General features: G+C 46.5%; 1 protein-coding gene across 1 annotated transcript in view; it reads right to left on the bottom strand.

Annotated features, from left to right (window-relative positions):
- HAUS1 (HAUS augmin like complex subunit 1) overlaps positions 1-13761 on the bottom strand; it is a 48100-nt gene extending 34339 nt beyond the window's left edge. The window contains 3 exon segments of the mRNA XM_040344723.1: positions 3124-3259; positions 10386-10560; positions 13635-13761. Of these exon segments, the coding sequence (XP_040200657.1) occupies positions 3124-3259; positions 10386-10560; positions 13635-13682 (359 nt within the window). The 5' untranslated portion in view covers positions 13683-13761.
- Between the last annotated feature and the right edge of the window lie 8808 nt (positions 13762-22569).

Below are 22569 nucleotides of genomic sequence, written 5' to 3' on the forward strand. Positions count from 1 at the left end.
TTTTGTAGACACTATAACTTTTGCGCACACTAGGGTTGTCCCGATACCACTTTTTTGAGACCGAGTACAAGTACCGATACTTTTTTTCAAGTACTCGCCGATACCGAATACCGATACTTTTTTTAATGTCATGTGACAGTGGCAGTATTTTTTTTTACTTTTTTTTTTTTACAGTGATTTTTTTTTATTTTTATTTTTTAGGGGGGGGTGAATTGTCAGTGTGTTTTTTTTTATTTATTTTTTTACATTTTATTTTTATTTATTTTTTAATATTTATTGCAATTTTTTTTTTTTTTTTTAATCAGCCCTGTTGGGGGGCTTTGGTGAGATATCAGGGGTCTTAACAGACCTCTGGCATCTCCCCTTTAAGACAGAGAAAATGACTAGGGAAACAGATTCCCCAGTCCCTTTCTCAGCAGCCTCAGCTGAAATGAATGGAGGGAAGCTCCTCCATTCATAAACTGAAGCATCGTAAACACAGGAGGTTACGATGCTCAGTTATATGAATGGACAGAGTCGGTGATCACTGACTCTGTCCATTCGGAAAAAGTAGGAGCCGGGCTTAGGGGCTCCTACCTCCGCTCTCCCCCCTGACAGATTGAGGGGGGAGAGCGGCACGGACGGGGGGGGGGGGAATGCAGAGAGAACGGCACGGACTGAGAGAGATCTGGAGGGGGGGGGGGAGAACTGCACGGATGGAGAGAGATCTGGACGGGGGGGGGGGAGTACTGCACGGATGGAGAGAGATCTGGGGGGGGGGGGGGGGGGGGGGAGGGGAGGAAAGAACTGCACGGATGGAGAGAGATCTGGACGGGGGGGGAGGAAAGAACTTCACGGATGGAGAGAGATCTGGACGGCGGGTGAGGAAAGAACTGCACGGAGAGAGATCTGGATGGGGGGGGGGGAAAGAACTGCACGGAGAGAGATCTGGATGGGGGGGGAAAGAACTGCACGGAGAGAGATCTGGATGGGGGAGGGAAAGAACTGCACGGAGAGAGATCTGGATGGGGGGGGGGAAAGAACTGCACGGAGAGAGATCTGGAGGGGGGGGGGGGGGGAAGAACTGCACGGAGAGAGATCTGGATGGGGGGAGGGAAAGAACTGCACGGATGGACGGAAAGAGATCTGGAGGGGGGGGGGGGGGGGGGGGAAGAACTGCACAGAGAGAGATCTGGACGGGGGGAAAGAACTGGCACGGATGGGGGGAGGAAAAAACTGCACGGACGGACGGAGAGAGATCTGGACGACGGACGGGGGGGGGGGGGGGGGGGAGAACTGCACGGATGGACGGACGGGGGAAGGGGAGGAGAGAGAACGGCACGGACAGGGAAGACAACACTGACCATGGGGAGAGAAGATTTGCAACTCCACCTGCCTGCCCGCCCCAAGTATCGGGTGAAGCATCGGGAACATTTCCCCGAGTACAAGTACTCGGGAAATGCTCGGTATCGGTCCCGATACCGATACTAGTATCGGTATCGGGACCATCCCTAGCGCACACCAATCAATAAACGCTTATTGCAATTTTTTTTACCAAAAATATATAGAATACATATCGGCCTAAACTGAGCAAAAAAAATATATGTTTTTTTATATTTTTGGCGGATATTTATTATAGTAAAAAATACTGCTTTTTTATTTTTTTTCTAAATTTTCGTTTTTCTTTATAGCGCACAATGGTATACAATAAATCTTAAACTTGCAGAAATAGCAGCTGTTATAAAAAATCAAATGACAATAAAAAACATATGCTTCATTAGAAACAAAGCATTAACAGCACTTAAAGGAATCTAAAATTTCAAATGTGATATGTACCTATATCCTGCAAAACAACCACAATATAATACAAAACCAGAGTTCACTTCCTCCTCGGTTATTAATGATAATAAAAGTTTACATGAAATTCATATAAAAAACACAGGCAGGTGAAAACTGATCCCAGCTGATGATATGAAGACTCCATCACTGCAACTCCTCATATGATCCCCCTTGGTAATGTACTCACCGGACACCAAAAGACATATTGCCTGATAAATCCTCTCTGGATGACACTGGCAGTCCCTCTCTGGGTATGTTGTGGCTCGGTCCCAGTGGATGGATGAGTGCGGACATGCAAGTATACAAGGATAAGCTCCACATAGTGTAAAACCTTTTAATATATATATATATATATATATATATATATATATATATATGAATGAAAAAATGAATGAAAAACTTATAAAGCGCGGCGCATGCGAACTGAATCGCTTCTGGGCGCTAATATATATATATATATATATATATATATATATATATATATATATATACATATACATACATATATATATATATATATATATATATATATATATATATATATATACACACACACACACACACACACACACACACAATATAAAGTCTGCTCACTCAGTCACTAGTTCCTTACGAATGGATAAACTGTCCCAGTGAGTGATTTTCACCTGCCTGTGTTTTTTATATGAATTTCAGGTGAACTTTATTATCATTAATAACAGAGGAGGAAGTGAACTCTGGTTTTGACCCAAGGGGACACTGCGGCTGTTGATATAGCCTAAACTGAGGTTTTGCTTTTTGTTTTTCCACCTCTTCCAATTCCATGAGAGGGGATTAACTAGGTTTCATTTTATTGTGGTTGTTTTGCAGGATATGAGTACATATCACATTTGGAATTTTAGATTCCTTTAAGCGCCGTTATATGCTTTGTTTCTATTTTTGTTTATAGCGCAAAAAATAAAAACCGCAGAGGTGATCAATTACCACCAAAAGAAAGCCCTATTTGTGGAAAAAAAAAAAGGACGTCAGTTTTGTTTGGCAGCCACGTTGCACGACTGCGCAATTGTCAGTTAATGCGACAGTGCCGAATCGCAAAAAATGCTCTGGTCTTTGGCCAGCAAAATGGTTCGGGGCTGAAGTGGTTAATGACAGCGAGGCTGCCAATAAGGCGGCTAGGTGACACATGCTGCTATCCAATAGGAAGTCAGCAACAATAGGCTGAAGTAGAACTTCAGCAGCAAAGTGTGAGAACCAAAGAAGCATCAGAATTTTTTTTGGACTACAACACTTTTACTGAACAAAAACACAGATGAGGCACGGTCATACCTTGTTAGTGAAGAGTCCTTTATCTCCAGTGCCAGGCAACTGTCAACAAGCTGGTTCAAATATGTATTACCCATGCGAGAAAGGTTAGTGTAGGATGGACCCAAACTATCCGAGAGTAGCTCCTGTAGGTAATTGGCTACAAGGAAAAAAAATTACACTTAAAGCTTTGTCATAGTAAAAATGCCCCACATTATCAAACTTCTTTAAAATCTTAAAAAATAGGACAATGATTTTAGGCTCCGTCACAACATTTTCGAAGCCTCGTTATTAAAAAGGGGTTTGCTTTGTACATATGAATTTACAGGTGTAGCATCAAAACAAAAAAAACAAAAAAAAGTTGGTTCTTCAGAAATCAGGTGTTGACCCAGAAAAGTACCATCCTCCAATACCCCTTCACTGTGCAAACAAACCTCTATGTGCCCTGTGTCAAGAAAGAATACTTACTTTTTTTGTTTTAGATAACATGGGTAGAACAGCTAGCTGTGGTTCGCAAGTGAATGCTGTGATGCCACCTAGTGTTTAAACTGAAAATGTGTCAGCTCTTTGGAAAAATGCATGTGCACCGAGAAAGGCTTAAAGTGGATGTATACACGATTCATGAAATTTGAGCTGGGCACATACAGTGGAACCTCGGTTTACGAGCATAATCCGTTCCAGGAGAATGCTTGTATTCCAAGCATAACAGATAGTTCAAACCAACTGCAAAAATGCCCATGTGACTCCTAAGTACTGCATGTTATAAGATAGTCCAAAAGATTAAACTATACTATAAAATGCTTAGAAAATGGTAATGGCATTTCTACGAACCTTCCAGGACGGCACGCCTGAGATGAGGGCTCCTCCCTACAGAAAACACAATCAATTGACAGCTTGTTATAAGTCTCCACCCTTCCCCTTGATCCCCAGTTTGTAATAAAATAATCCCGAACCGGTTCACAAAGGAGAATCACTCCACATAGGTACTTACCACCTAATGTATAGCTTATTTTTTCCTGCCGTCCTGGAAGGTTTGTAGAAATACCGTTACCAGCAAGTCCAACGTAGATGTTCTCCCATCACCTTCCAGGACGGCACACCCGAGAGGATAATCAAGTAAACACAGGCCTACCTTCAGGGTGGGACCACAGCTTGTAGGACCTTCCGGCTGAAAGCCAAGTCTTGCTGTGACAATACTTCCACGCAGTAGTGCTTTAGGACTGTATCCTGATTAGACCAGGTGGCCGCGCTGCAGATTTTTTCCCAGGTGGTGTGGGAGTAGATTGTGTGTTACACAAGCCTTTGTCTTGGATTCATTTACTAGGTGGATGCTGTCTACTCAGATGGATGTGGCATGTTCTGGTGGGCGTCGGCCTGGTCGTATGCATGTGGATATTTATAGAGGTTAACCAGAGGAGGCAAGTCATTTACTGCTTTGGCTCCAAGGAAGAGGGTACTCCCTTGAAACGCGTTAACCGTTTGTGATGCCATTGAACCCCTCCAATATCGGGTCCAGGATGCAGCTGTCCAGAGAAGCAGCCTTATTTGCTGGCGGACTGATAAGCTTTTTTATACACGCTCGTTTTGTGAGTATGATCACTGCTGTTACAGTTTTATAATAAATCTTACCATTGGTAATGCACAAGGTCGGTGTGCCCTCCTTTTCTCTTTTTATATCTCAGTTTTAAAAGGATACCCATTGTTCTGAGGAGGGCAGCAAGACCGCAGGCATGGTTTTATCCAGAGGGTTGGCTGCACCACTTACCTATAGATTAAGCCCCCAAGCGCAGGAGATTGTTTCTGTATAGTACTGGCCCCTGCCCGAGATGGTCTGGCCTGTTTAGGAGATTCCATGGCTCTGCCACTGCCATGGATCTTAAGCTTGTGAACCAAACTCTCCTTAGCCACCAGGGTGCAATCAGGAGGAGCTGCCTGGGGACTGGCTGAGCTTCTGAAGGACCCGCAAAATCAGGGGAGGGAAGGCGTATGCCAACCTGCACTGCCAGGTCTGAGGCAGGGCATCTAAGCCTTCTGACTCCCTCTTGGGAAATTGAGAAATAAATCTATCTTCTTGTTTTGCCGGTTGGCAAACAGCTCTATTTCCAGATTTCCAAAGCAATGCACCAGGGTTTGAATTAGCTCGGGGTTCAGTTCCCATTCCTCCTGCCTTATCCACTGACGGCTGAGGAAGTCCGCCTCTGTGTTTCTTGTCCCCTGTATGTGGACAGTCGATGACTCAAGTAGGCTACGGCAGTGGCGGAGGTCGGATGCATTCTTGAAAGGCTTTCAGGTCCTCCCCCACTGCTTTGAGCTCCCCGTAGTTGGATAACATCCAAACCTAGCGAGCTGTTCCCTTGACCTTTCTCCTTTCCTAGATGGGCCCCCCACCCCCAGGAACTGGCATCAACTTTTACCGGATCCTACTGCGACCATGGTCTGCCCCCCTCTTCAGATTTTTGACTACTGTACCACACTAGGAAGGACAGAACCTGAGGGGTGAGCAATATCTCCTGATCCAGGGACTCCTTCCTTCTGTCCCAGGAAGAAGTAGTAAAGGACTCTTGAGTGAAGTTGCGCCCAGACTATGGCCGGTATACTTGCAGACAGCAGACCCTGAGTTCTTAGCACCTCCCTTCTGGAGTGCGACAGGGTTTTTATCAAGTCCCCCACTGATGAACCTAGTTTTGCCACCTTGTCCTTTGGCAAGAAGAGCTTCTGTAGTCTGGTGTCCACTATTTAGCCTAGAAAGGTCTTGACCTGTTCTGGTTCGAGGGATGATTTTTCTGTGCCGATTATCCAACCCAGGTTTTTCCAGAACCGACATTACCTTGTTGGTATCTGATCTGACCTGGGTGACTGATGGTCCCGAAATCAGTAGATAGTCCAGGTATGGAATAAGAGATATACCCTGGAGATGCAGAAAGGCTATTTCCTCTGCTAGGATTTTTGTAAAAATCCTTGGGCTGGCTGTTAACCCGAACGGGAGGGCTCTGAACTGCCAGTGAAAAATCTCCCCTCTGACGGCTCCAGCGAACCTCAAGAATTGGCACATGCAGGTAGGCATCCAGTGTCATCATGAAGTCCTCCTTCATGAGGTTTTTGCGCATGTGGTAGATACCCTCCATAGTAAACTTTTTGTATTCCAGGTACTTGTTCAGGTTTCTTAAGTTTACTATCAGCCGATACTTTCCTGACGTCTAGTGAACAATGAATACGTGGGAGTAGAATCCCTGGTATTGTTCTTTTGGTACTGGTACCACCACCACCTGTTCTACCAATTCCTGGATACCCTCCAGGAGGGCTGATCTTTTCAGGGTATCCCTTGGGGGGGGGGGGGGGGGGTTTGTGAGGGAGATCATAGAGGGGGGTTTTGCCGAAAAATCCAAATGATAGCCTTCTCGCAGGATCTGGCAGATGCACGTGCGGTCTGATATCTTTTCACACTGAAGGACAAAGTGGGACAGTCCCCCCACCCTGATCTTGGCGTTGACCTTGGGGGAGGAAACAAATTGTTCTTTTGCCTTCCCCTACCATAGCCCTACTGTCTGTTGGGCTCTTTTTTGGCTCTTTGCTGTGGTTGCCCTGGCTCTTCTAGCAGAGTTGATTAATACGGCCGTTTTAGCTGAGGCTCTTGCAGACTTAATCGCGGCATCTGCAAAGTAAGTGGCAGCTTTTCCAATCACCGATAGGGAGTGAAGGATGTCATCAGATTTGGATTCCTAAGACAGGTGCTTGGTCAGTTTATTGATACAATTATAGCAGAAGGGCTTTGAATAGGACTTTGGGAGTTTATCCTTACAGTACCCACATTTTGTTTGAGGAGCTATGCCCTGTTGCGGCAGGAGGCTGTTTATCTGGGGCCTCCTGGGTTCCACTGGAGGATTCTGTAAAACAGGAGACAGAGTAAAATCACATGCATGTTCTATCTTTACCCTAACTGTGGGCTTGTACTGGAGAGGGGGGGGGGGGTAAGGTGATTGGTGAAGCCTGACCCATTATGGCCGGCCCAGGAATTCACAGACCCCTAGAAGCCAGGACCTCTCACCCCCTTCCCCTTCCATGGGGGATTTCTACTCACCGGGCCCCGAACTGGATCTGCCCACATTTGTAGTTGCCTCCCCTTCCTCTTGTTACATGAGGAGGTTGGCTGGGTTCTGGTACTGCTCAAGGGGCTAGTACACCAAGCTGACCACTGACCACCGCCTTGCTCCGTTTCTCCATGCCGCTCTCCCAGTGTTTCTAGCACTTCCGGGTCGTGATGTTCCCGCGGCGCCACCCACTTCCTGTGATGCGGCCGTGTACTAGCGTGAGGCTTGGAGTTCAGTACTTCCAAACATAATGCTGTGTTCGGGAGAAACCCAATCAATACTGGAGATCAAGGGGAAGGGTGGGGACTTCTAACAAGCTGTCAATTGATTGCGTTTCCTGTAGGGAGGAGCCCCCATCACTCAGGTGTGCCGTCCTGAAAGGTGATAGGAGAAAGTGAAGAAAAAAAAACACAAACACACACACACTCTTGCTGTAATGACTGGAATCATATCTTCATTGTGCACGTACCTATGAACAAAAACAGATAAAGTGCTCCAAAACATGCCCATGCCACCTTCACACCATACGCTCACCAGAACAATATGACGCTAGGAGTTTGAATCTTTATATAAATATTTTGCCTCCACCATATTGCTTTAGACCTCCGGCTTCACATCAAGCACTCCAGGTCCAAGGTAAGTCAGGTAAGTATATAAGAAGACCACAGACAATACCTCAACACTAGAGATGGACTTGGGCGTGTTCGAAACCCCCACCTTCCCGATCCTGCCAGGAAGCAGACACTGCACACCGCTAATCACAGGAGACACTTCCCAAACTCTACAGCTGCATATTTATTTTAACACACTCCGATTGCTTATTACAGTGATAATCACCAAAATAAGCAATTTAACAATGTTCAAAAGTTTTGTTTCTTAAAACCTTGTTTACTACTGCAAATAGACCACAGGGAGCACTCCCAACTGGGGGTGCAGGGAAAACACAGTGCTCATTGCCAGCAGCTATAGCCACTGGAAGTAATTACATGTAAAAATTTGATATGCTGGTTGTACCCAAGTCAAATCAATGGATCGACTTGGGTACAATCAGCCTGCATATACGGTAGATGGTTTGAGTCTTTACCGATCCCTGCTGAACCAGCCAAGATTCGAACCATCAATGGCTGCCTTAATTCTGCTCAAAAGGACTAACTAAATGGAAGAAATGTTAATTGGTCAAATGTTCAATTGTTTAAAATGTCCTGGGTTACAAGGGTCGTAAACACTGTAGCCTTAATTGTTGTTTTCAGTAAAATGCAAGTAGGGTCTTTTCAGGTTAAGATCAAAAGTGTTTGACCAACCAGATGTCTTTACGTGCTATGGGGAAAGGAAACTGCATATCAAGAAAGAATTTGATTGCTGACACATTAGTATGGAAGCACAGGCCTAGAAGTCAGTATACAGAATAGAATGCATGGAAGTTGCCTGGATGCATAATATACTGTAGATTGGATATACATGCTGGATGAGTGAAGAGCCTGTTTGCTATGACAAGGGGTTTAGGTACTTTAAAGGCTTGTGATTGTTCCATTTGCAAGTGCAAAGTGGACTTTTTTTCATTGGTTATGGGATCCAGTAAATGCATACCTCTGGATGAAAGTTGTTGCGGGAGAATTTGGTTGGATTTAAGGAGTTTTGTGCTATATTGGTGCTCTAATAGTAATAACTGCAATCATAATTAGTCACTGCACATATTTACAACAATGCTGTGATTGGTCACTGCTATCACATGGTACAAGGCTGCTGTGACTGGTCCTGGTACCATGCAATTGTCGTGACCAGAGATCACACAGTAGTAAGCAAGGCATCATGAATGACAGCCTTGCTTACTACTGCAACTGTTTGTTGTGATTGGCCGTAGGGATCACATGGTACCAGAGCCACTTACAGCAGCCCGATAGTGTCATTCAAACGATAAAAAGATAGCAGCACGGGATCCTCATTAGAATAACGCAGTTAGAAGATATGAACACCACTGGGCTGCCAGGATGATGCATTGATAGACTGCAAAGCAGTCAATGGATGTAAACCAGTCCCAACTATCTGGCCCGCTCTGGAGAGATCAAATCATGACAGCTGTCAAATGCCCGCCAATAATCAGCGTTCTGCCTCGTGGCAACCCTTATCGTGTCAATGAAGGGTGTTGCTGGATTGAATCTGTCAATAGGGGAAGAAAAACTCTGAAATGCGTCATTTAATCCAGCCCCCCCCAGCAGCACCCTTCACTTCTCATTGACACAATAGGGGTTACCACGAAGCAGACCGTTTCCATGCAGAACACCGAGAATTTCATATGCAAGTGTACTATTTGTTTTCATTAACCTCTTAAGGACCGCCCACTGTATATATACACATCAGCAGAATGGCACGAACAGGCATAATCACGTACCTGTACGCGGCCCTTTTAATGCCTGCCGTGTGGTCATGACCCTGCCGCCTTCACTGTGAGTCGGACCGTGGGTCCCGCGGACTCGTTCGCTGCGGGGATCCCATGTGATCGTCTCACAGAGGTATAGAGCGGGGAGATGCAGATATCAGATATAGGATTGTGCATATGGAGGTTTGCGGCTAGTGTATTTTTTTAACCCAACTATGTAATGTCCTTTGCTCCAACATTGCAGTCATCTAAATGCCAAGTTGGAGTGTCTTACCTATGGATCCTTAGTTTTAAGCAACCCAGAACTCCAGAAGGGAGCCGATACAGCTGGCAGATTGCTACTGTAATTCCATCAACTTTGTTTCCCTCTCCCTGCTGCGTTGGTGTATGGGTACTGTCTGCCTAAAGCAAGCAGACATTGCTGGCCTCTGTAAACTGCAGTCCTATTTAGTTTGTATATTTAATAGCATATCTGCAAGACCTCCATTTGGATGGTTCCAACCGTCTTTCCTGCAGCACCAATGATATTTTAGGTTCATAGCTGTATGTAAGGACTGGATCAGACAGACAAATACATTCTGCCGCCCCTTCTGTGCTAGAGAAGCACGGAACCAAGGTGATCATGTGACTGCTGGCAAAACTGCACCCAAATGAAAACTATTTTGTAAGGACTCCAAGTGCCCGATAGGCAGTGCAGTGTTCAGCCTGCATTACACTGACATCACTTTGCATTGGAGTAAGTATTTACATCTACTTGCAGTAAAAGCATCATTTTAGCATAACATATATTTAAAAGAAAAAAAAAAGAAGGATGAGATCACCTTCAGCTTTTATTTCTGAAGTTTTCATTTTCTGATCCTCAATGACAAGGGTTAGATCTTTATCTCGAGCCTCATTCCACTCTGCCAACTGACACAAGATCTCTACCGTCCGTGTGTTCACCTCATAGGGTGGCAGTGCCTTGTCACCAAACATTTTCTTCAACCATGCGATAATCTGTAGAAAGGATAAAAAATTGAATTCTGAAAACAAAAATGACCCTAAGCGGGCCCATCACATCACCTGCTATGTTTTGAAAAGTAGTCTGAGCACAGTTGAATGGTGTCAGTTCACAGTGCAGAGCATTGGTGTCCCCCAGGGAGGAAGAACAGGCTTTTCTCACATCACAGCCATACATAAACTCATATCCATAAAAGCACAACTCCAGGCAGACATTTTTTACAACTTCTTATGAGAAAATGTTACCTCTGGTTAAGGATGGTAAATATGCAGATTGCTTCTCTTTCAAGTTTAATTCACATTTGTGCCAAATATTACAGCTAGCATTGCTGCTGCAGCTATGAGGCTATACACAGAGGAGTTAAAGCCGTTGTATACCCGCTGACATTTTTGTTTTGTTTTACCCCTGTAAGGCAAAAAGCATAATGAGCTAGCATGCACTGCATACAACCTCATTATGAAATACACTCACTTGATCCACACCAAGGTAGCTGGCATGTTGCCTCGGCTTGTCTTCCAGGTGTCGCGGCTCCAGCGCTGTGAGTGGCTGGAGTGGCGATGTTGTCACTCCCGCACAGGAGACTTCTTTCCGGCAAGGTCCGGGGCCTGCAGTGATTTATTCTTAAAGCGGAACCCCCCCCCTCCCTCCGGTGTCACATTTGACACCTTTCAGGGGGGAGCAGATACCTGTCTAAGACAGGTATCTGCACCCACTTCCGGGAGTCCTCTCTGCAGGGATTCTGCAGGTAGTGCGCCACCTCCAACCCCCGCCCGGTGTGCTCTGGGAAACACTCGGCTCCCAGAAAACAGCGGGAACCAATGAGGACGGTGCAGCGCGACTCGCGCATGCACCGCAGGGAATCGGGCAGTAAAGCCGGAACGCTTCCCGATTCCCTCACCGAGGATGGCGGTGGGGGCAGCAGATCTGCTACAGACGTCGCTGGACTCCAGGACAGGTAAGTGTCCATTTATTAAAAGTCAGCAGCTGCAGTATTTGTAGCTGCTGGCTTTTAATAGTTTTTTTTAACGGCGGAGCTCCGCTTTAACTTTAGAGTATGCTGGCAGTGTTGTCCCAGGAGACTGGGGGTCTCCTGGGAGTAACTAAAATTATTTTGACTAAAATGTACTGGAGATTTTAGTCAACTAAAATGGGACTAAAACTACAATGGCATTTTAGTCCTGAGACTAAATGGAAATTTGCTGCCAAAACTAACACTGCTTACAATGGATGCAGCATGCAGGACTTCTCAAAGTGCAGGGCGTCTGTAGTGGGAACAGTTCCATAGGATTTCATGGGGAAAAGTTTTCATGCTTTTGTCACCCTGGAAAAGCGAGGCAAAGGCACACCAGTGTGAAAGTCTTTAGAAAATACACAGCATTCTGTGGACAAAGAGGAGGGGTGGCTAAACGACCCCAACTCTTCTGTGTATGAGAGTCACATAGCAGCTGAAAGTACAGCGCTAGCCATACGATCACATTATACTGTATGGATATACACTATTACCAAAAGTATTGGGACGCCTGCCTTTACACGCACGTGAACTTTAATGGCATCCCAATCTTACTCCGTAGGGTTCAATATTGAGTTGGCCCACCCTTTGCAGCCATAACAGCTTCAACTCTTCTGGGAAGGCTGTCCACAAGGTTTAGGAGTGTGTCTATGGGAATGTTTTACCATTCTTCCAGAAGCACATTTGAGGTCTGGCTCACAGTCTCCTCTCCAATTCATCCCAAAGGTGTTCTATCGGGTTGAGGTCAGTGTAAGGTTCTGAAAGAGGAACACCACCAACCTTACAGTCAGGACTCTGTGCAGGTCATTAAAGTTAATGGGACTGTCGGTGAGACAACAGCAGGTCAGAGGAGGAGCCACTGCAGGATAGAGATGACAGTTGCTATTTAACCACTTGCTTACTGGGCACGTAAACCCCCCCTCTGCCCAGACCAATTTTCAGCACTGATGCACTTTGAATAACAATTGTGCGGTCATACAACACTGCACCCAATTTGAACATCTCTGTGGTTTTTGTTAAAAAAAAATTAAAATAATATTTCTATTTTTTTATATTTTGTTATAACATTTTGCAAACAGGTAATTTTTCTCCTTCATTGATATACGCTGATGAGGCTGCACTGATGGGCACCGATAATTCAGCACTGAAGGGCATTGATAGGTGGCACTAATAGGTGGCACTAATAGCTGGCATTGATAGGTTACACTTATAGGCAGCATTGCTAGATGGCACTGATGAGGCATTGATAGATAGCACTTGTGGGCATTGATAGGTGGCACTCGTGGGCACTGGCAGAAGGTATGTATTGCACTGATGAGGCAGATGTGCCTCTTCCTCTTCAGGACTGATATCCCTTGCACATAAGGCGGTGATCACCTTTTTTTTCTCCTCACACTGTCAGTGTGAGGAGAAAAAAAAAAAAAGGATTACCGATCCTTTGTTTACATCAAGTGATCTGCTGTCATTCGCTGACAGCTGATCACGTGGTAAGGGACCGTGACCGACCCCTTACAGGGATCTGTGATCACCCGAGTCTCAGTGACTCTGATCACAGCATGCTCCGCTCGTGCCCTTCAGGGGTGCACAAGGAGCAAGTCTATTGAGGGCCTCCCAGCATTTGGGGGTCTGCGCTGTGGCTGTCATTCAGCTATAGCGCAGACACCAAGTGGTTAAAAATTATGATTTAAATCAAATCCACCCTGGTAAAAAAAAAATTATATATATATATATATATATATATATATATATATATATATATATATATATATATATATATATATATATAATTTTTATAAACTAAAAAACGCAGGTGATCAAATAGCACCAAAAGAAAGCTCTATTTGTGGGAGAAAAAAAAGACATCGATTTTATTTGGCGTTGCACAATTGTCAGTAAAGTACCGCAGTGCTGTCTCTGGCCTGGTCATGAAAGGGGGGGGGGGTAAATATTCCAATGGTCAAGTGGTTAAAGAGTTCCGCTTTACCTCTTCATATTGTGGGGATTCCCTATTGATACTAGCCTCCTCTAAGTCAGCACAGGAATATCTCCCCCCACACCTACCAGGCCGGCCTGCTGTGGCAGTGAGGACTCCCCTCGCACCGACTGCATCTTTCCCGGACACCGAGGAGAACAAAAGTTGACAGTCCCGCTCACAAAAAACCCCTCCCACCACACGCTTCTTCACACTCAACTTTATTGACAAGAGCGGAAGAGGAGGCGGTCCGGGACGTCACTCGTTGAGCTGAGCTGAGTGAAGTTTTTGTGTTGCGAGTCCGCAGCCTCCTCTTCGGTGACAGACAGTGGCAGGAAGTGTCCTTCCTTTATACGGGAGGAGTGCTTCTCTCTCTCAGCTCTCGGGAGGGGCTGTACTTGTTGTTAGGGAGTGTGTCTGTATTGGGGGGTCCATGTGTGCTTTTTCCTGGGTGGGAAGGAGATTATCTGTACTTGATAGGTGGTCTGTTATGGGGGCGGGTTCTTTACTGGAGGATTTAGGTGGGGGTCAGTATGTGCTCGGGGAGTCGTGTGTACTGAGGAGTCTGTTTTGGGGAAGATGTATGTATTAGGCTACTTTCACACTCAGACCGCCCGAGCTTTAGCGGTAAAGGGGTTAAAAAGCACCGCTGCCAAAGCACTTTGGCAGCACTGTCCATTGATTTCAATGGCGGGGCGGTATAGGGGCGTGCTCCCGCACCACCCCCAAAGATGCTGCTTGCAGGACTTTTATTTTCTGTCCTGCAAGCGCACCGCTCCAGTGTGAAAACACTGGGAGGTGTGGAAGGTGCTTTTCAGGGGCAATTTTTAGCGCTAAAATGCCTGAAAAGTGCCTTCAGTGTGAAAGGAGTCTTAACCACTTGGAACCCGCGCTATAGACGAAAGACGTCTATAGCGCAGCGCTCAATTGCCGGGAGGGTGTCCCTGTACGTCCTACTGTTTACTTGTTCCCCGCATGCCGTAGCAGGTGCGTTTTGGGGAAAATCTGTGTTGGCTGTGGACACAACCAATGACAGAGCGTGCTAAATGGCCAATGACAGCGGCTATTTAGCACTTGATCCGCATGTCCAATGTGAGAGATGATCTCAAATGCAGACATATCTGATTCTCTCATTGCCGGCTCTCCCTCCTCACACGGAGACCGCGTGTGAGGAGGGAGAGCGATCTGTGCTGCAGATCTGTGAGTGAACGCAACAAAACACTACCTGTCAGTGTCACGTGTCATCAGTGCCACGTATCGGTGCCATCTGTCATCAGTGTTAGTGCAATCTGTCATTAGTGCCATCTGTCATCAGTGCCACGTATCGGTGCCATCTGTCATCAGTGCCACGTATCGGTGCCATCTGTCATCAGTGTTAGTGCAATCTGTCATTAGTGCCATCTGTCATCAGTGCCACGTATCGGTGCCATCTGTCATCAGTGCCACGTATCGGTGCCATCTGTCATCAGTGCCACGTATTAGTGCCATCTGTCTGAGATAGGCCGCCAATACATCAGATGTGATCAATTTGTAATGATTGGCACCATAGCTTGTAGATTCTCTAACTTTTACACAGACCAAATAATATCCACAAATTTGGGTTATTTTTACCAAAGAAATCTTTTTTCATATATAGCGCAAAAAAATAAAAAACACAGAGGTGAACAAATACCACCAAAAGAAAGCTCTATTTGTATGAAAAAAAGGACAAAAAAACATTTGGGTACAGTGTTACATGACTGAGTAATTGGCATTCAAAGTGTGAGAGCACCGAAAGCTGAAAATTGGTCTGGGCAGGAGGGGGATTAAGTGCCCAGTAGTCAAGTGGTTAAAGTGATTGTAAACAATCACCTTGTAAAACAACCCCTTCAGTTTAACATAAAAATGAAAGGCAAAACATTTTTATATTTTTTATAGATATAAAAATACATTATAAATACCCCCCCCCCCTGTTCTCAGCAGCATAAGAGCTGGGGGAGGAGAGGTGGCAGCACACTGAACTTTCCAGTGAATTGATGTGCAGCGGGGGCATGTTAGGACAAGTCTGATCATTGAAAGAGAGCACAGCTAGAGAACTGACCACGATGTGTTCTGCTTAGTGTGGTCAGTTTTTAACAGGAAAGCAGAGGGACTGGCAGCAACAACAGGGATTTCACATAAAGGAAGCATACCAAGAGAACAGCATACTTTCTCATACAAGTACATGGTGCCACAGGGACATATGAGGAATATGACGTTTTGGGGTAACAAACACTTTATAGCAGAGCATTACTCAACTAGAAGTTCAGCCAGATGCAGCAGTGCTGAATTTGTACAGTAAGCTGTGCATGCGCGGCTCACTGGACAAGGGCAGACAGGTAGGTAAGTAGCTTTGATGCAGAAGACATGACAAAGCATTGTCTCTTCTGCATTCAAAATCCTGCCCATCCGCCAATTTTAATTCTATAGCGGAAAGTTCCACTTTAAGGGGGAGGCAGGATTGAGGGTTGTTAGGGGAGATCTGTATGGAGGATGTTGGCTTGGAGGGGAGATTTGTACTGGTCGTACGCTGTAGAGGGGGGAATTTTGGTCGTACGCTGTAGAAGGGGGAATTTTGGTCGTACGCTGTAGAGGGGGGAATTTTGGTCGTACGCTGTAGAGGGGGGAATTTTGGTCGTACGCTGTAGAGGGGGGAATTTTGGTCGTACGCTGTAGAGGGGGGAATTTTGGTCGTACGCTGTAGAGGGGGGAATTTTGGTCGTACGCTGTAGAGGGGGGAATTTTGGTCGTACGCTGTAGAGGGGGGAATTGTGGTCGTACGCTGTAGAGGGGGGAATTTTGGTCGTACGCTGTAGAGGGGGGAATTTTGGTCGTACGCTGTAGAGGGGGGAATTTTGGTCGTACGCTGTAGAGGGGGGAATTTTGGTCGTACGCTGTAGAGTGGGGAATTTTGGTCGTACGCTGTAGAGGGGGGAATTTTGGTCGTACGCTGTAGAGGGGGGAATTGTGGTCGTACGCTGTAGAGGGGGGAATTTTGGTCGTTCGCTGTAGAGGGGGGAATTGTGGTCGTACGCTGTAGAAGGGGGAATTTTGGTCGTACGCTGTAGAGGGGGGAATTGTGGTCGTACGCTGTAGAGGGGGGAATTTTGGTCGTACGCTGTAGAGGGGGGAATTTTGGTCGTACGCTGTAGAGGGGGGAATTTTGGTCGTACGCTGTAGAGGGGGGAATTTTGGTCGTACGCTGTAGAGGGGGGAATTTTGGTCGTACGCTGTAGAGGGGGGGAATTTTGGTCGTACGCTGTAGAGGGGGGAATTTTGGTCGTACGCTGTAGAGGGGGGAATTTTGGTCGTTCGCTGTAGAAGGGGGAATTTTGGTCGTACGCTGTAGAGGGGGGAATTGTGGTCGTACGCTGTAGAGGGGGGAATTTTGGTCGTACGCTGTAGAGTGGGGAATTTTGGTCGTACGCTGTAGAGGGGGGAATTTTGGTCGTACGCTGTAGAGGGGGGAATTGTGGTCGTACGCTGTAGAGGGGGGAATTTTGGTCGTTCGCTGTAGAGGGGGGAATTGTGGTCGTACGCTGTAGAAGGGGGAATTTTGGTCGTACGCTGTAGAGGGGGGAATTGTGGTCGTACGCTGTAGAGGGGGGAATTTTGGTCGTACGCTGTAGAGGGGGGAATTTTGGTCGTACGCTGTAGAGGGGGGAATTTTGGTCGTACGCTGTAGAGGGGGGAATTTTGGTCGTACGCTGTAGAGGGGGGAATTTTGGTCGTACGCTGTAGAGGGGGGAATTTTGGTCGTACGCTGTAGAGGGGGGAATTTTGGTCGTACGCTGTAGAGGGGGGAATTTTGGTCGTTCGCTGTAGAAGGGGGAATTTTGGTCGTACGCTGTAGAGGGGGGAATTGTGGTCGTACGCTGTAGAGGGGGGAATTTTGGTCGTTCGCTGTAGAAGGGGGAATTTTGGTCGTACGCTGTAGAGGGGGGAATTTTGGTCGTACGCTGTAGAAGGGGGAATTTTGGTCGTTCGCTGTAGAGGGGGGAATTTTGGTCGTACGCTGTAGAGGGGGGAATTTTGGTCGTTCGCTGTAGAGGGGGGAATTTTGGTCGTACGCTGTAGAGGGGGGAATTTTGGTCGTTCGCTGTAGAGGGGGGAATTGTGGTCGTTCGCTGTAGAGGGGGGAATTGTGGTCGTACGCTGTAGAAGGGGGAATTTTGGTCGTACGCTGTAGAGGGGGGAATTGTGGTCGTACGCTGTAGAGGGGGGAATTTTGGTCGTTCGCTGTAGAAGGGGGAATTTTGGTCGTACGCTGTAGAGGGGGGAATTTTGGTCGTACGCTGTAGAGGGGGGAATTTTGGTCGTTCGCTGTAGAGGGGGGAATTTTGGTCGTACGCTGTAGAGGGGGGAATTTTGGTCGTTCGCTGTAGAGGGGGGAATTTTGGTCGTACGCTGTAGAGGGGGGAATTTTGGTCGTTCGCTGTAGAGGGGGGAATTTTGGTCGTACGCTGTAGAGGGGGGAATTTTGGTCGTACGCTGTAGAGGGGGGAATTGTGGTCGTACGCTGTAGAGGGGGGAATTTTGGTCGTTCGCTGTAGAAGGGGGAATTTTGGTCGTACGCTGTAGAGGGGGGAATTTTGGTCGTTCGCTGTAGAGGGGGGAATTTTGGTCGTTCGCTGTAGAGGGGGGAATTTTGGTCGTACGCTGTAGAGGGGGGAATTTTGGTCGTACGCTGTAGAGGGGGGAATTGTGGTCGTACGCTGTAGAGGGGGGAATTTTGGTCGTACGCTGTAGAGGGGGGAATTTTGGTCGTACGCTGTAGAGGGGGGAATTTTGGTCGTACGCTGTAGAGGGGGGAATTTTGGTCGTACGCTGTAGAGGGGGGAATTTTGGTCGTACGCTGTAGAGGGGGGAATTTTGGTCGTACGCTGTAGAGGGGGGAATTGTGGTCGTACGCTGTAGAGGGGGAATTTTGGTCGTACGCTGTAGAGGGGGGAATTGTGGTCGTACGCTGTAGAGGGGGGAATTTTGGTCGTACGCTGTAGAGGGGGGAATTTTGGTCGTACGCTGTAGAGGGGGGAATTTTGGTCGTACGCTGTAGAGGGGGGAATTTTGGTCGTACGCTGTAGAGGGGGGAATTTTGGTCGTACGCTGTAGAGCGCACTGTGCGTTCCACACTCCTGACCCTTGAACTATAGACCCTTAGCCCTGGTTCACACTGAATGCAGCTTTGAAATGGTACGACTTCACTTGAAATCACACAATTTCAAAGCCGCACATCAGTGCCACCTGGCTGACATCTGTGCAACTTTATGCACAGATGTCAATGCAAGTCACCAACAGTAGTGCAGGGACTACTTTTTCAAATCGGTGTCGCACTGATTTGAACAGTTCCATTACCGACAATAGGGTGCGACTTCTTTGGTGGACTTTGTCAAAATTGGAGCAGCTGTGCATGGCAACCAATAAGCTTTTAGCTTTCATTTTACTGAATAAGCTGAAGACAGAAGCTGATTGCTTGTCATGCACAGCTGCTCCAGATTCACTCTGCCCAAGTTTTGATGAATTCAGCTCACTGGGAGTAACATTTTGGACTCCTGCACTCTAGGTATATTACTCGTAAGGTAACAAAGGGTGTAATCAGCATAAACACAATAAAATGTTACCAATTAATTGCCAGTCTCCTTTTCAACAAAAATAACAAACATGTTATACTTACCTGCTCTGTTGCAGTGGTTTTGCACAGAGCAGCCTGGATCCTCTTCTTTATCGGGTCCCTCTTTGGCTCTTCTGGCCCCTCCCCCCCTTTTGAGTGCCCGAGCACAGCTCCGTGTATCCATTCAGACAGGGAGCTGCGGTTTGGCCCCACCCCCTCTCTCTCCTTATTACCTCACTCAGGTTGATTGACAGCAGTGGGATCTAATGGCACTGCTGCTGTGTCTAAGCCAATGAGAAGGGGAGTCCCGGACAGCTGAGGCAGTTGTGAACATGGCTGGTTTGAGAGGGCTCGGGTTAGTATTAGGGGGGCTGCTTTTAATGAGAATGCAATAGACCCCTTTCACACCGAGGCACTTTACAGGCGCTACAGCACTAAAAATAACACCTTAAAGCGCCACTCTTTTCACTCCAACTGGAGCGGTGCGCTGGCGAGACACTCAAAAAAGTCCTGCAAGCAGCATCTTTGAGGCGCTGTAGAAGCAGTGTATACACCGCTCCTATAGCGCCCCTGCCCATTGAAATCAATGGGCAGCGGTGCTTTGTGGGCACTTTTAACCCTTTTTCGGCTGTTAGCAGGGGTGAAAAACAACGTTAAATCGATGCTAAAAATAGCGGAGCTTTATCACCAACGCCCGGCGCTGATCAGTGTGAAAGTGTCCTTAACCACTTGCCGACCAGCCATTGTCATGTCGTAGCTGTACGTCGGTCCCTTAAAGCGGGATAGTCCTGATGCATCGCGGGGGTGCCGATGCTCGTGACCAGCGGTCGCTATGACCGCCGGCCGAGAGCGATCGCAGGCACGAGAGGCAGAACAGGAACGTGTGTAGAAACACACAAATGCCTGTTCTGTTCTGTGAGGAGAGACAGATCGTGAGTTCCTAATAGCTAGGAACCATGATCTGTCATTTCCACTAGTCAGTCCCCTCTCCCCACAGTTGGAACACAGAGAGGGAACACCGTTAACCCCTTGATCGCCCCTAGTGTTAACCCCTTCCGCAACAGTGATGTTTCTTACAATAATCAGTGTTTTTTATAGCACTGATTGCTGTATAAATGCCAATGGTCCCAAAAATTTGTGTCCACCATAATGTTGCAGTCCTGATACTAGTAAGATAATAATAAAAAGACTATAAATCTATCCCCTATTTTGTAGACACTATAACTTTTGCGCATTCCAATCATTATACGCTTATGGCGATTTTTATTACCAAAAATATGTAGAAGAAAACACATCGGCCTAAATTGAGAAAAATTTGCTTTTATAAAAACAAATTGGGGATATTTATTATAGCAAAATTGTTGTTCTTTTCTTGTTTATAGCGCAAAAAAAATAAATCGCAGAGATGATCAAATACCACCAAAAGAAATCTCTATTTGTGGGAAAAAAAGGACGCCAATTTTGTTTGGGTACAGCGGCGCAATTGTCAGTTAAAGCAACGCAGTGCCGAATCGCAAAAAAATGGCCCTGTTATTGAGCAGCCAAATCTTTTGGCGCTGAAGTGGTTAAAGAGGTTCACCTGAATGCATCCTATGCATTCAGGTGAAAAAACACCTGGCAGTCACTTGCCCCCCAGCCCCCCCATTTTACTTACCTGAGCCCCTTCATCTCCTCTATGCATCCCTGCTGTCCTTCTCTCTACGGAGTCCCAGCTTTGAATGGATAGATTGATAGCAGCGCAGCTATTGGCTCCCGCTGCTTTCAATCAAATCCAATGACGTGGGGGCGGGGCCGAGTCAATGGACGCCGAATGAATGACCCAGAAACGCGCCCGCAAGATAACCCCCTCGGGAAAGCACTTCTCCTAGGAGGTTATCTAATGCGGGGAGGAGCCGCCGAGGGACCCCAGAAGAGAATGTTCAGGGCTACTCTGTGCGAAACGAGCTGCACAGTAGAGGTGAGTATGACATGTTTGTTTCTTTTATTTTTTTAAAACAAACCTTTAATATCACTTTAAGGTAAAAAACCTTCTGACTTTACAACCCCTTTAAAGGATAATCACAAACCCTCAAAGGTAACAATATAGAGAAGAAGTGAAGCACAAATAAACCAATCACAAGTGAAATATAAAATTCCAAATGCTTGGTAAGAAGAACCAGAAAAACATCCACGTGTAGAAACAGAGATCCAGACGAACCCGTACGTGTTACACTCCCCTGACGTCTCATTGGACATAACGCATAAGGTAGGGAGGAGCTACACTCGGATGTCAACACCCACTGCAATCCTGTTAGACAGAGATTACACGGAGCTCTGTCCTTTGTTTTGTAAACATTTATTGATCGCTCTTTATGTGAGTAGGAATTTTTTACCTTAATAAAGCCGGAATAATTTGAAGCAGAGAGCGCTTAGATCTCTTTCGATCCACATGTGTATCTGGACCATCAGAAGATTGCTGTTTACATTGCTGGCCACCTTTTACCCTTAAGGGGACATGCGTTTATGAATTCCTGTTAGCTCAGGGGTCCATCTATTAGGGTGAGCGAGCAGGCTACTCAGATTTGGAGGGATTGTCACACATACCTTGTTCTCATGGGCGTAGCATAAGGGGTTGCAGGGGTCACAATCGCAACCCCACCCCTAACGCCAGCCCTAGGGCCCCACAGCCACACTCCACTATGCCTTCCACAGTCCACACCCCTCCGCTCTCATTGGCTGGGGAGAAGCTGTGGGCTATTTCCTGAATGGAGAGGAGCATGGGGTGAGAACAGTCTAGGAAGGAGCTCCGCCAAGTGACCTACCAGGGGTGATTCCATCCTCTGATTCTCCAGCGATGATCCCTGTCCTCTGATGTAAGGAGGAACTCTGGGAACTCAAAACTCTTAAGCCACTTTGAGTATTTTGGCATGCGGTGGGTGTATCTACACGCATGGTGGAAGTGGTGGGTGGTAGTGGACGGGTGGCCCAGGTCAACTTTTGCATTGGGGCCCACAAGCTTCAAGCTACGCCTCTCCTTGTTCTTCTGGATCTCTGTTTCCAAACGTGGACATTTTGCTGCTGTCTGGACTTTGCGGCTCTTCTTACCAAGCATTTGGACTTTTATACAATTTTATATTTTACTTTTGATATTACTTGTAATGTTCTTCTGTAAGGTAGGCTGTGTGTATAAATGCATATGTGATGGAACAGTGTGAGTGTGAGTGTGATGAGTGTGTTGAGGTCTGTAGATGTCTGTTTTACTGTTGGTAGTTGTGTAGTCATTAAAGCATATTTTGTGGGTAAAAGTACTGTGGCATATGTGTGCTGAATATAGTTTGTTTTTTTATTATTATTTAAAGCGGAGTTCCGGCCACAATTTCACTTTTTAAATATAAATACCCCTGTAATACACAAGC

This window comes from Rana temporaria, chromosome 3, assembly GCF_905171775.1.
Source record: "Rana temporaria chromosome 3, aRanTem1.1, whole genome shotgun sequence".
NCBI classification, from domain to species: Eukaryota; Metazoa; Chordata; class Amphibia; order Anura; family Ranidae; genus Rana; species Rana temporaria.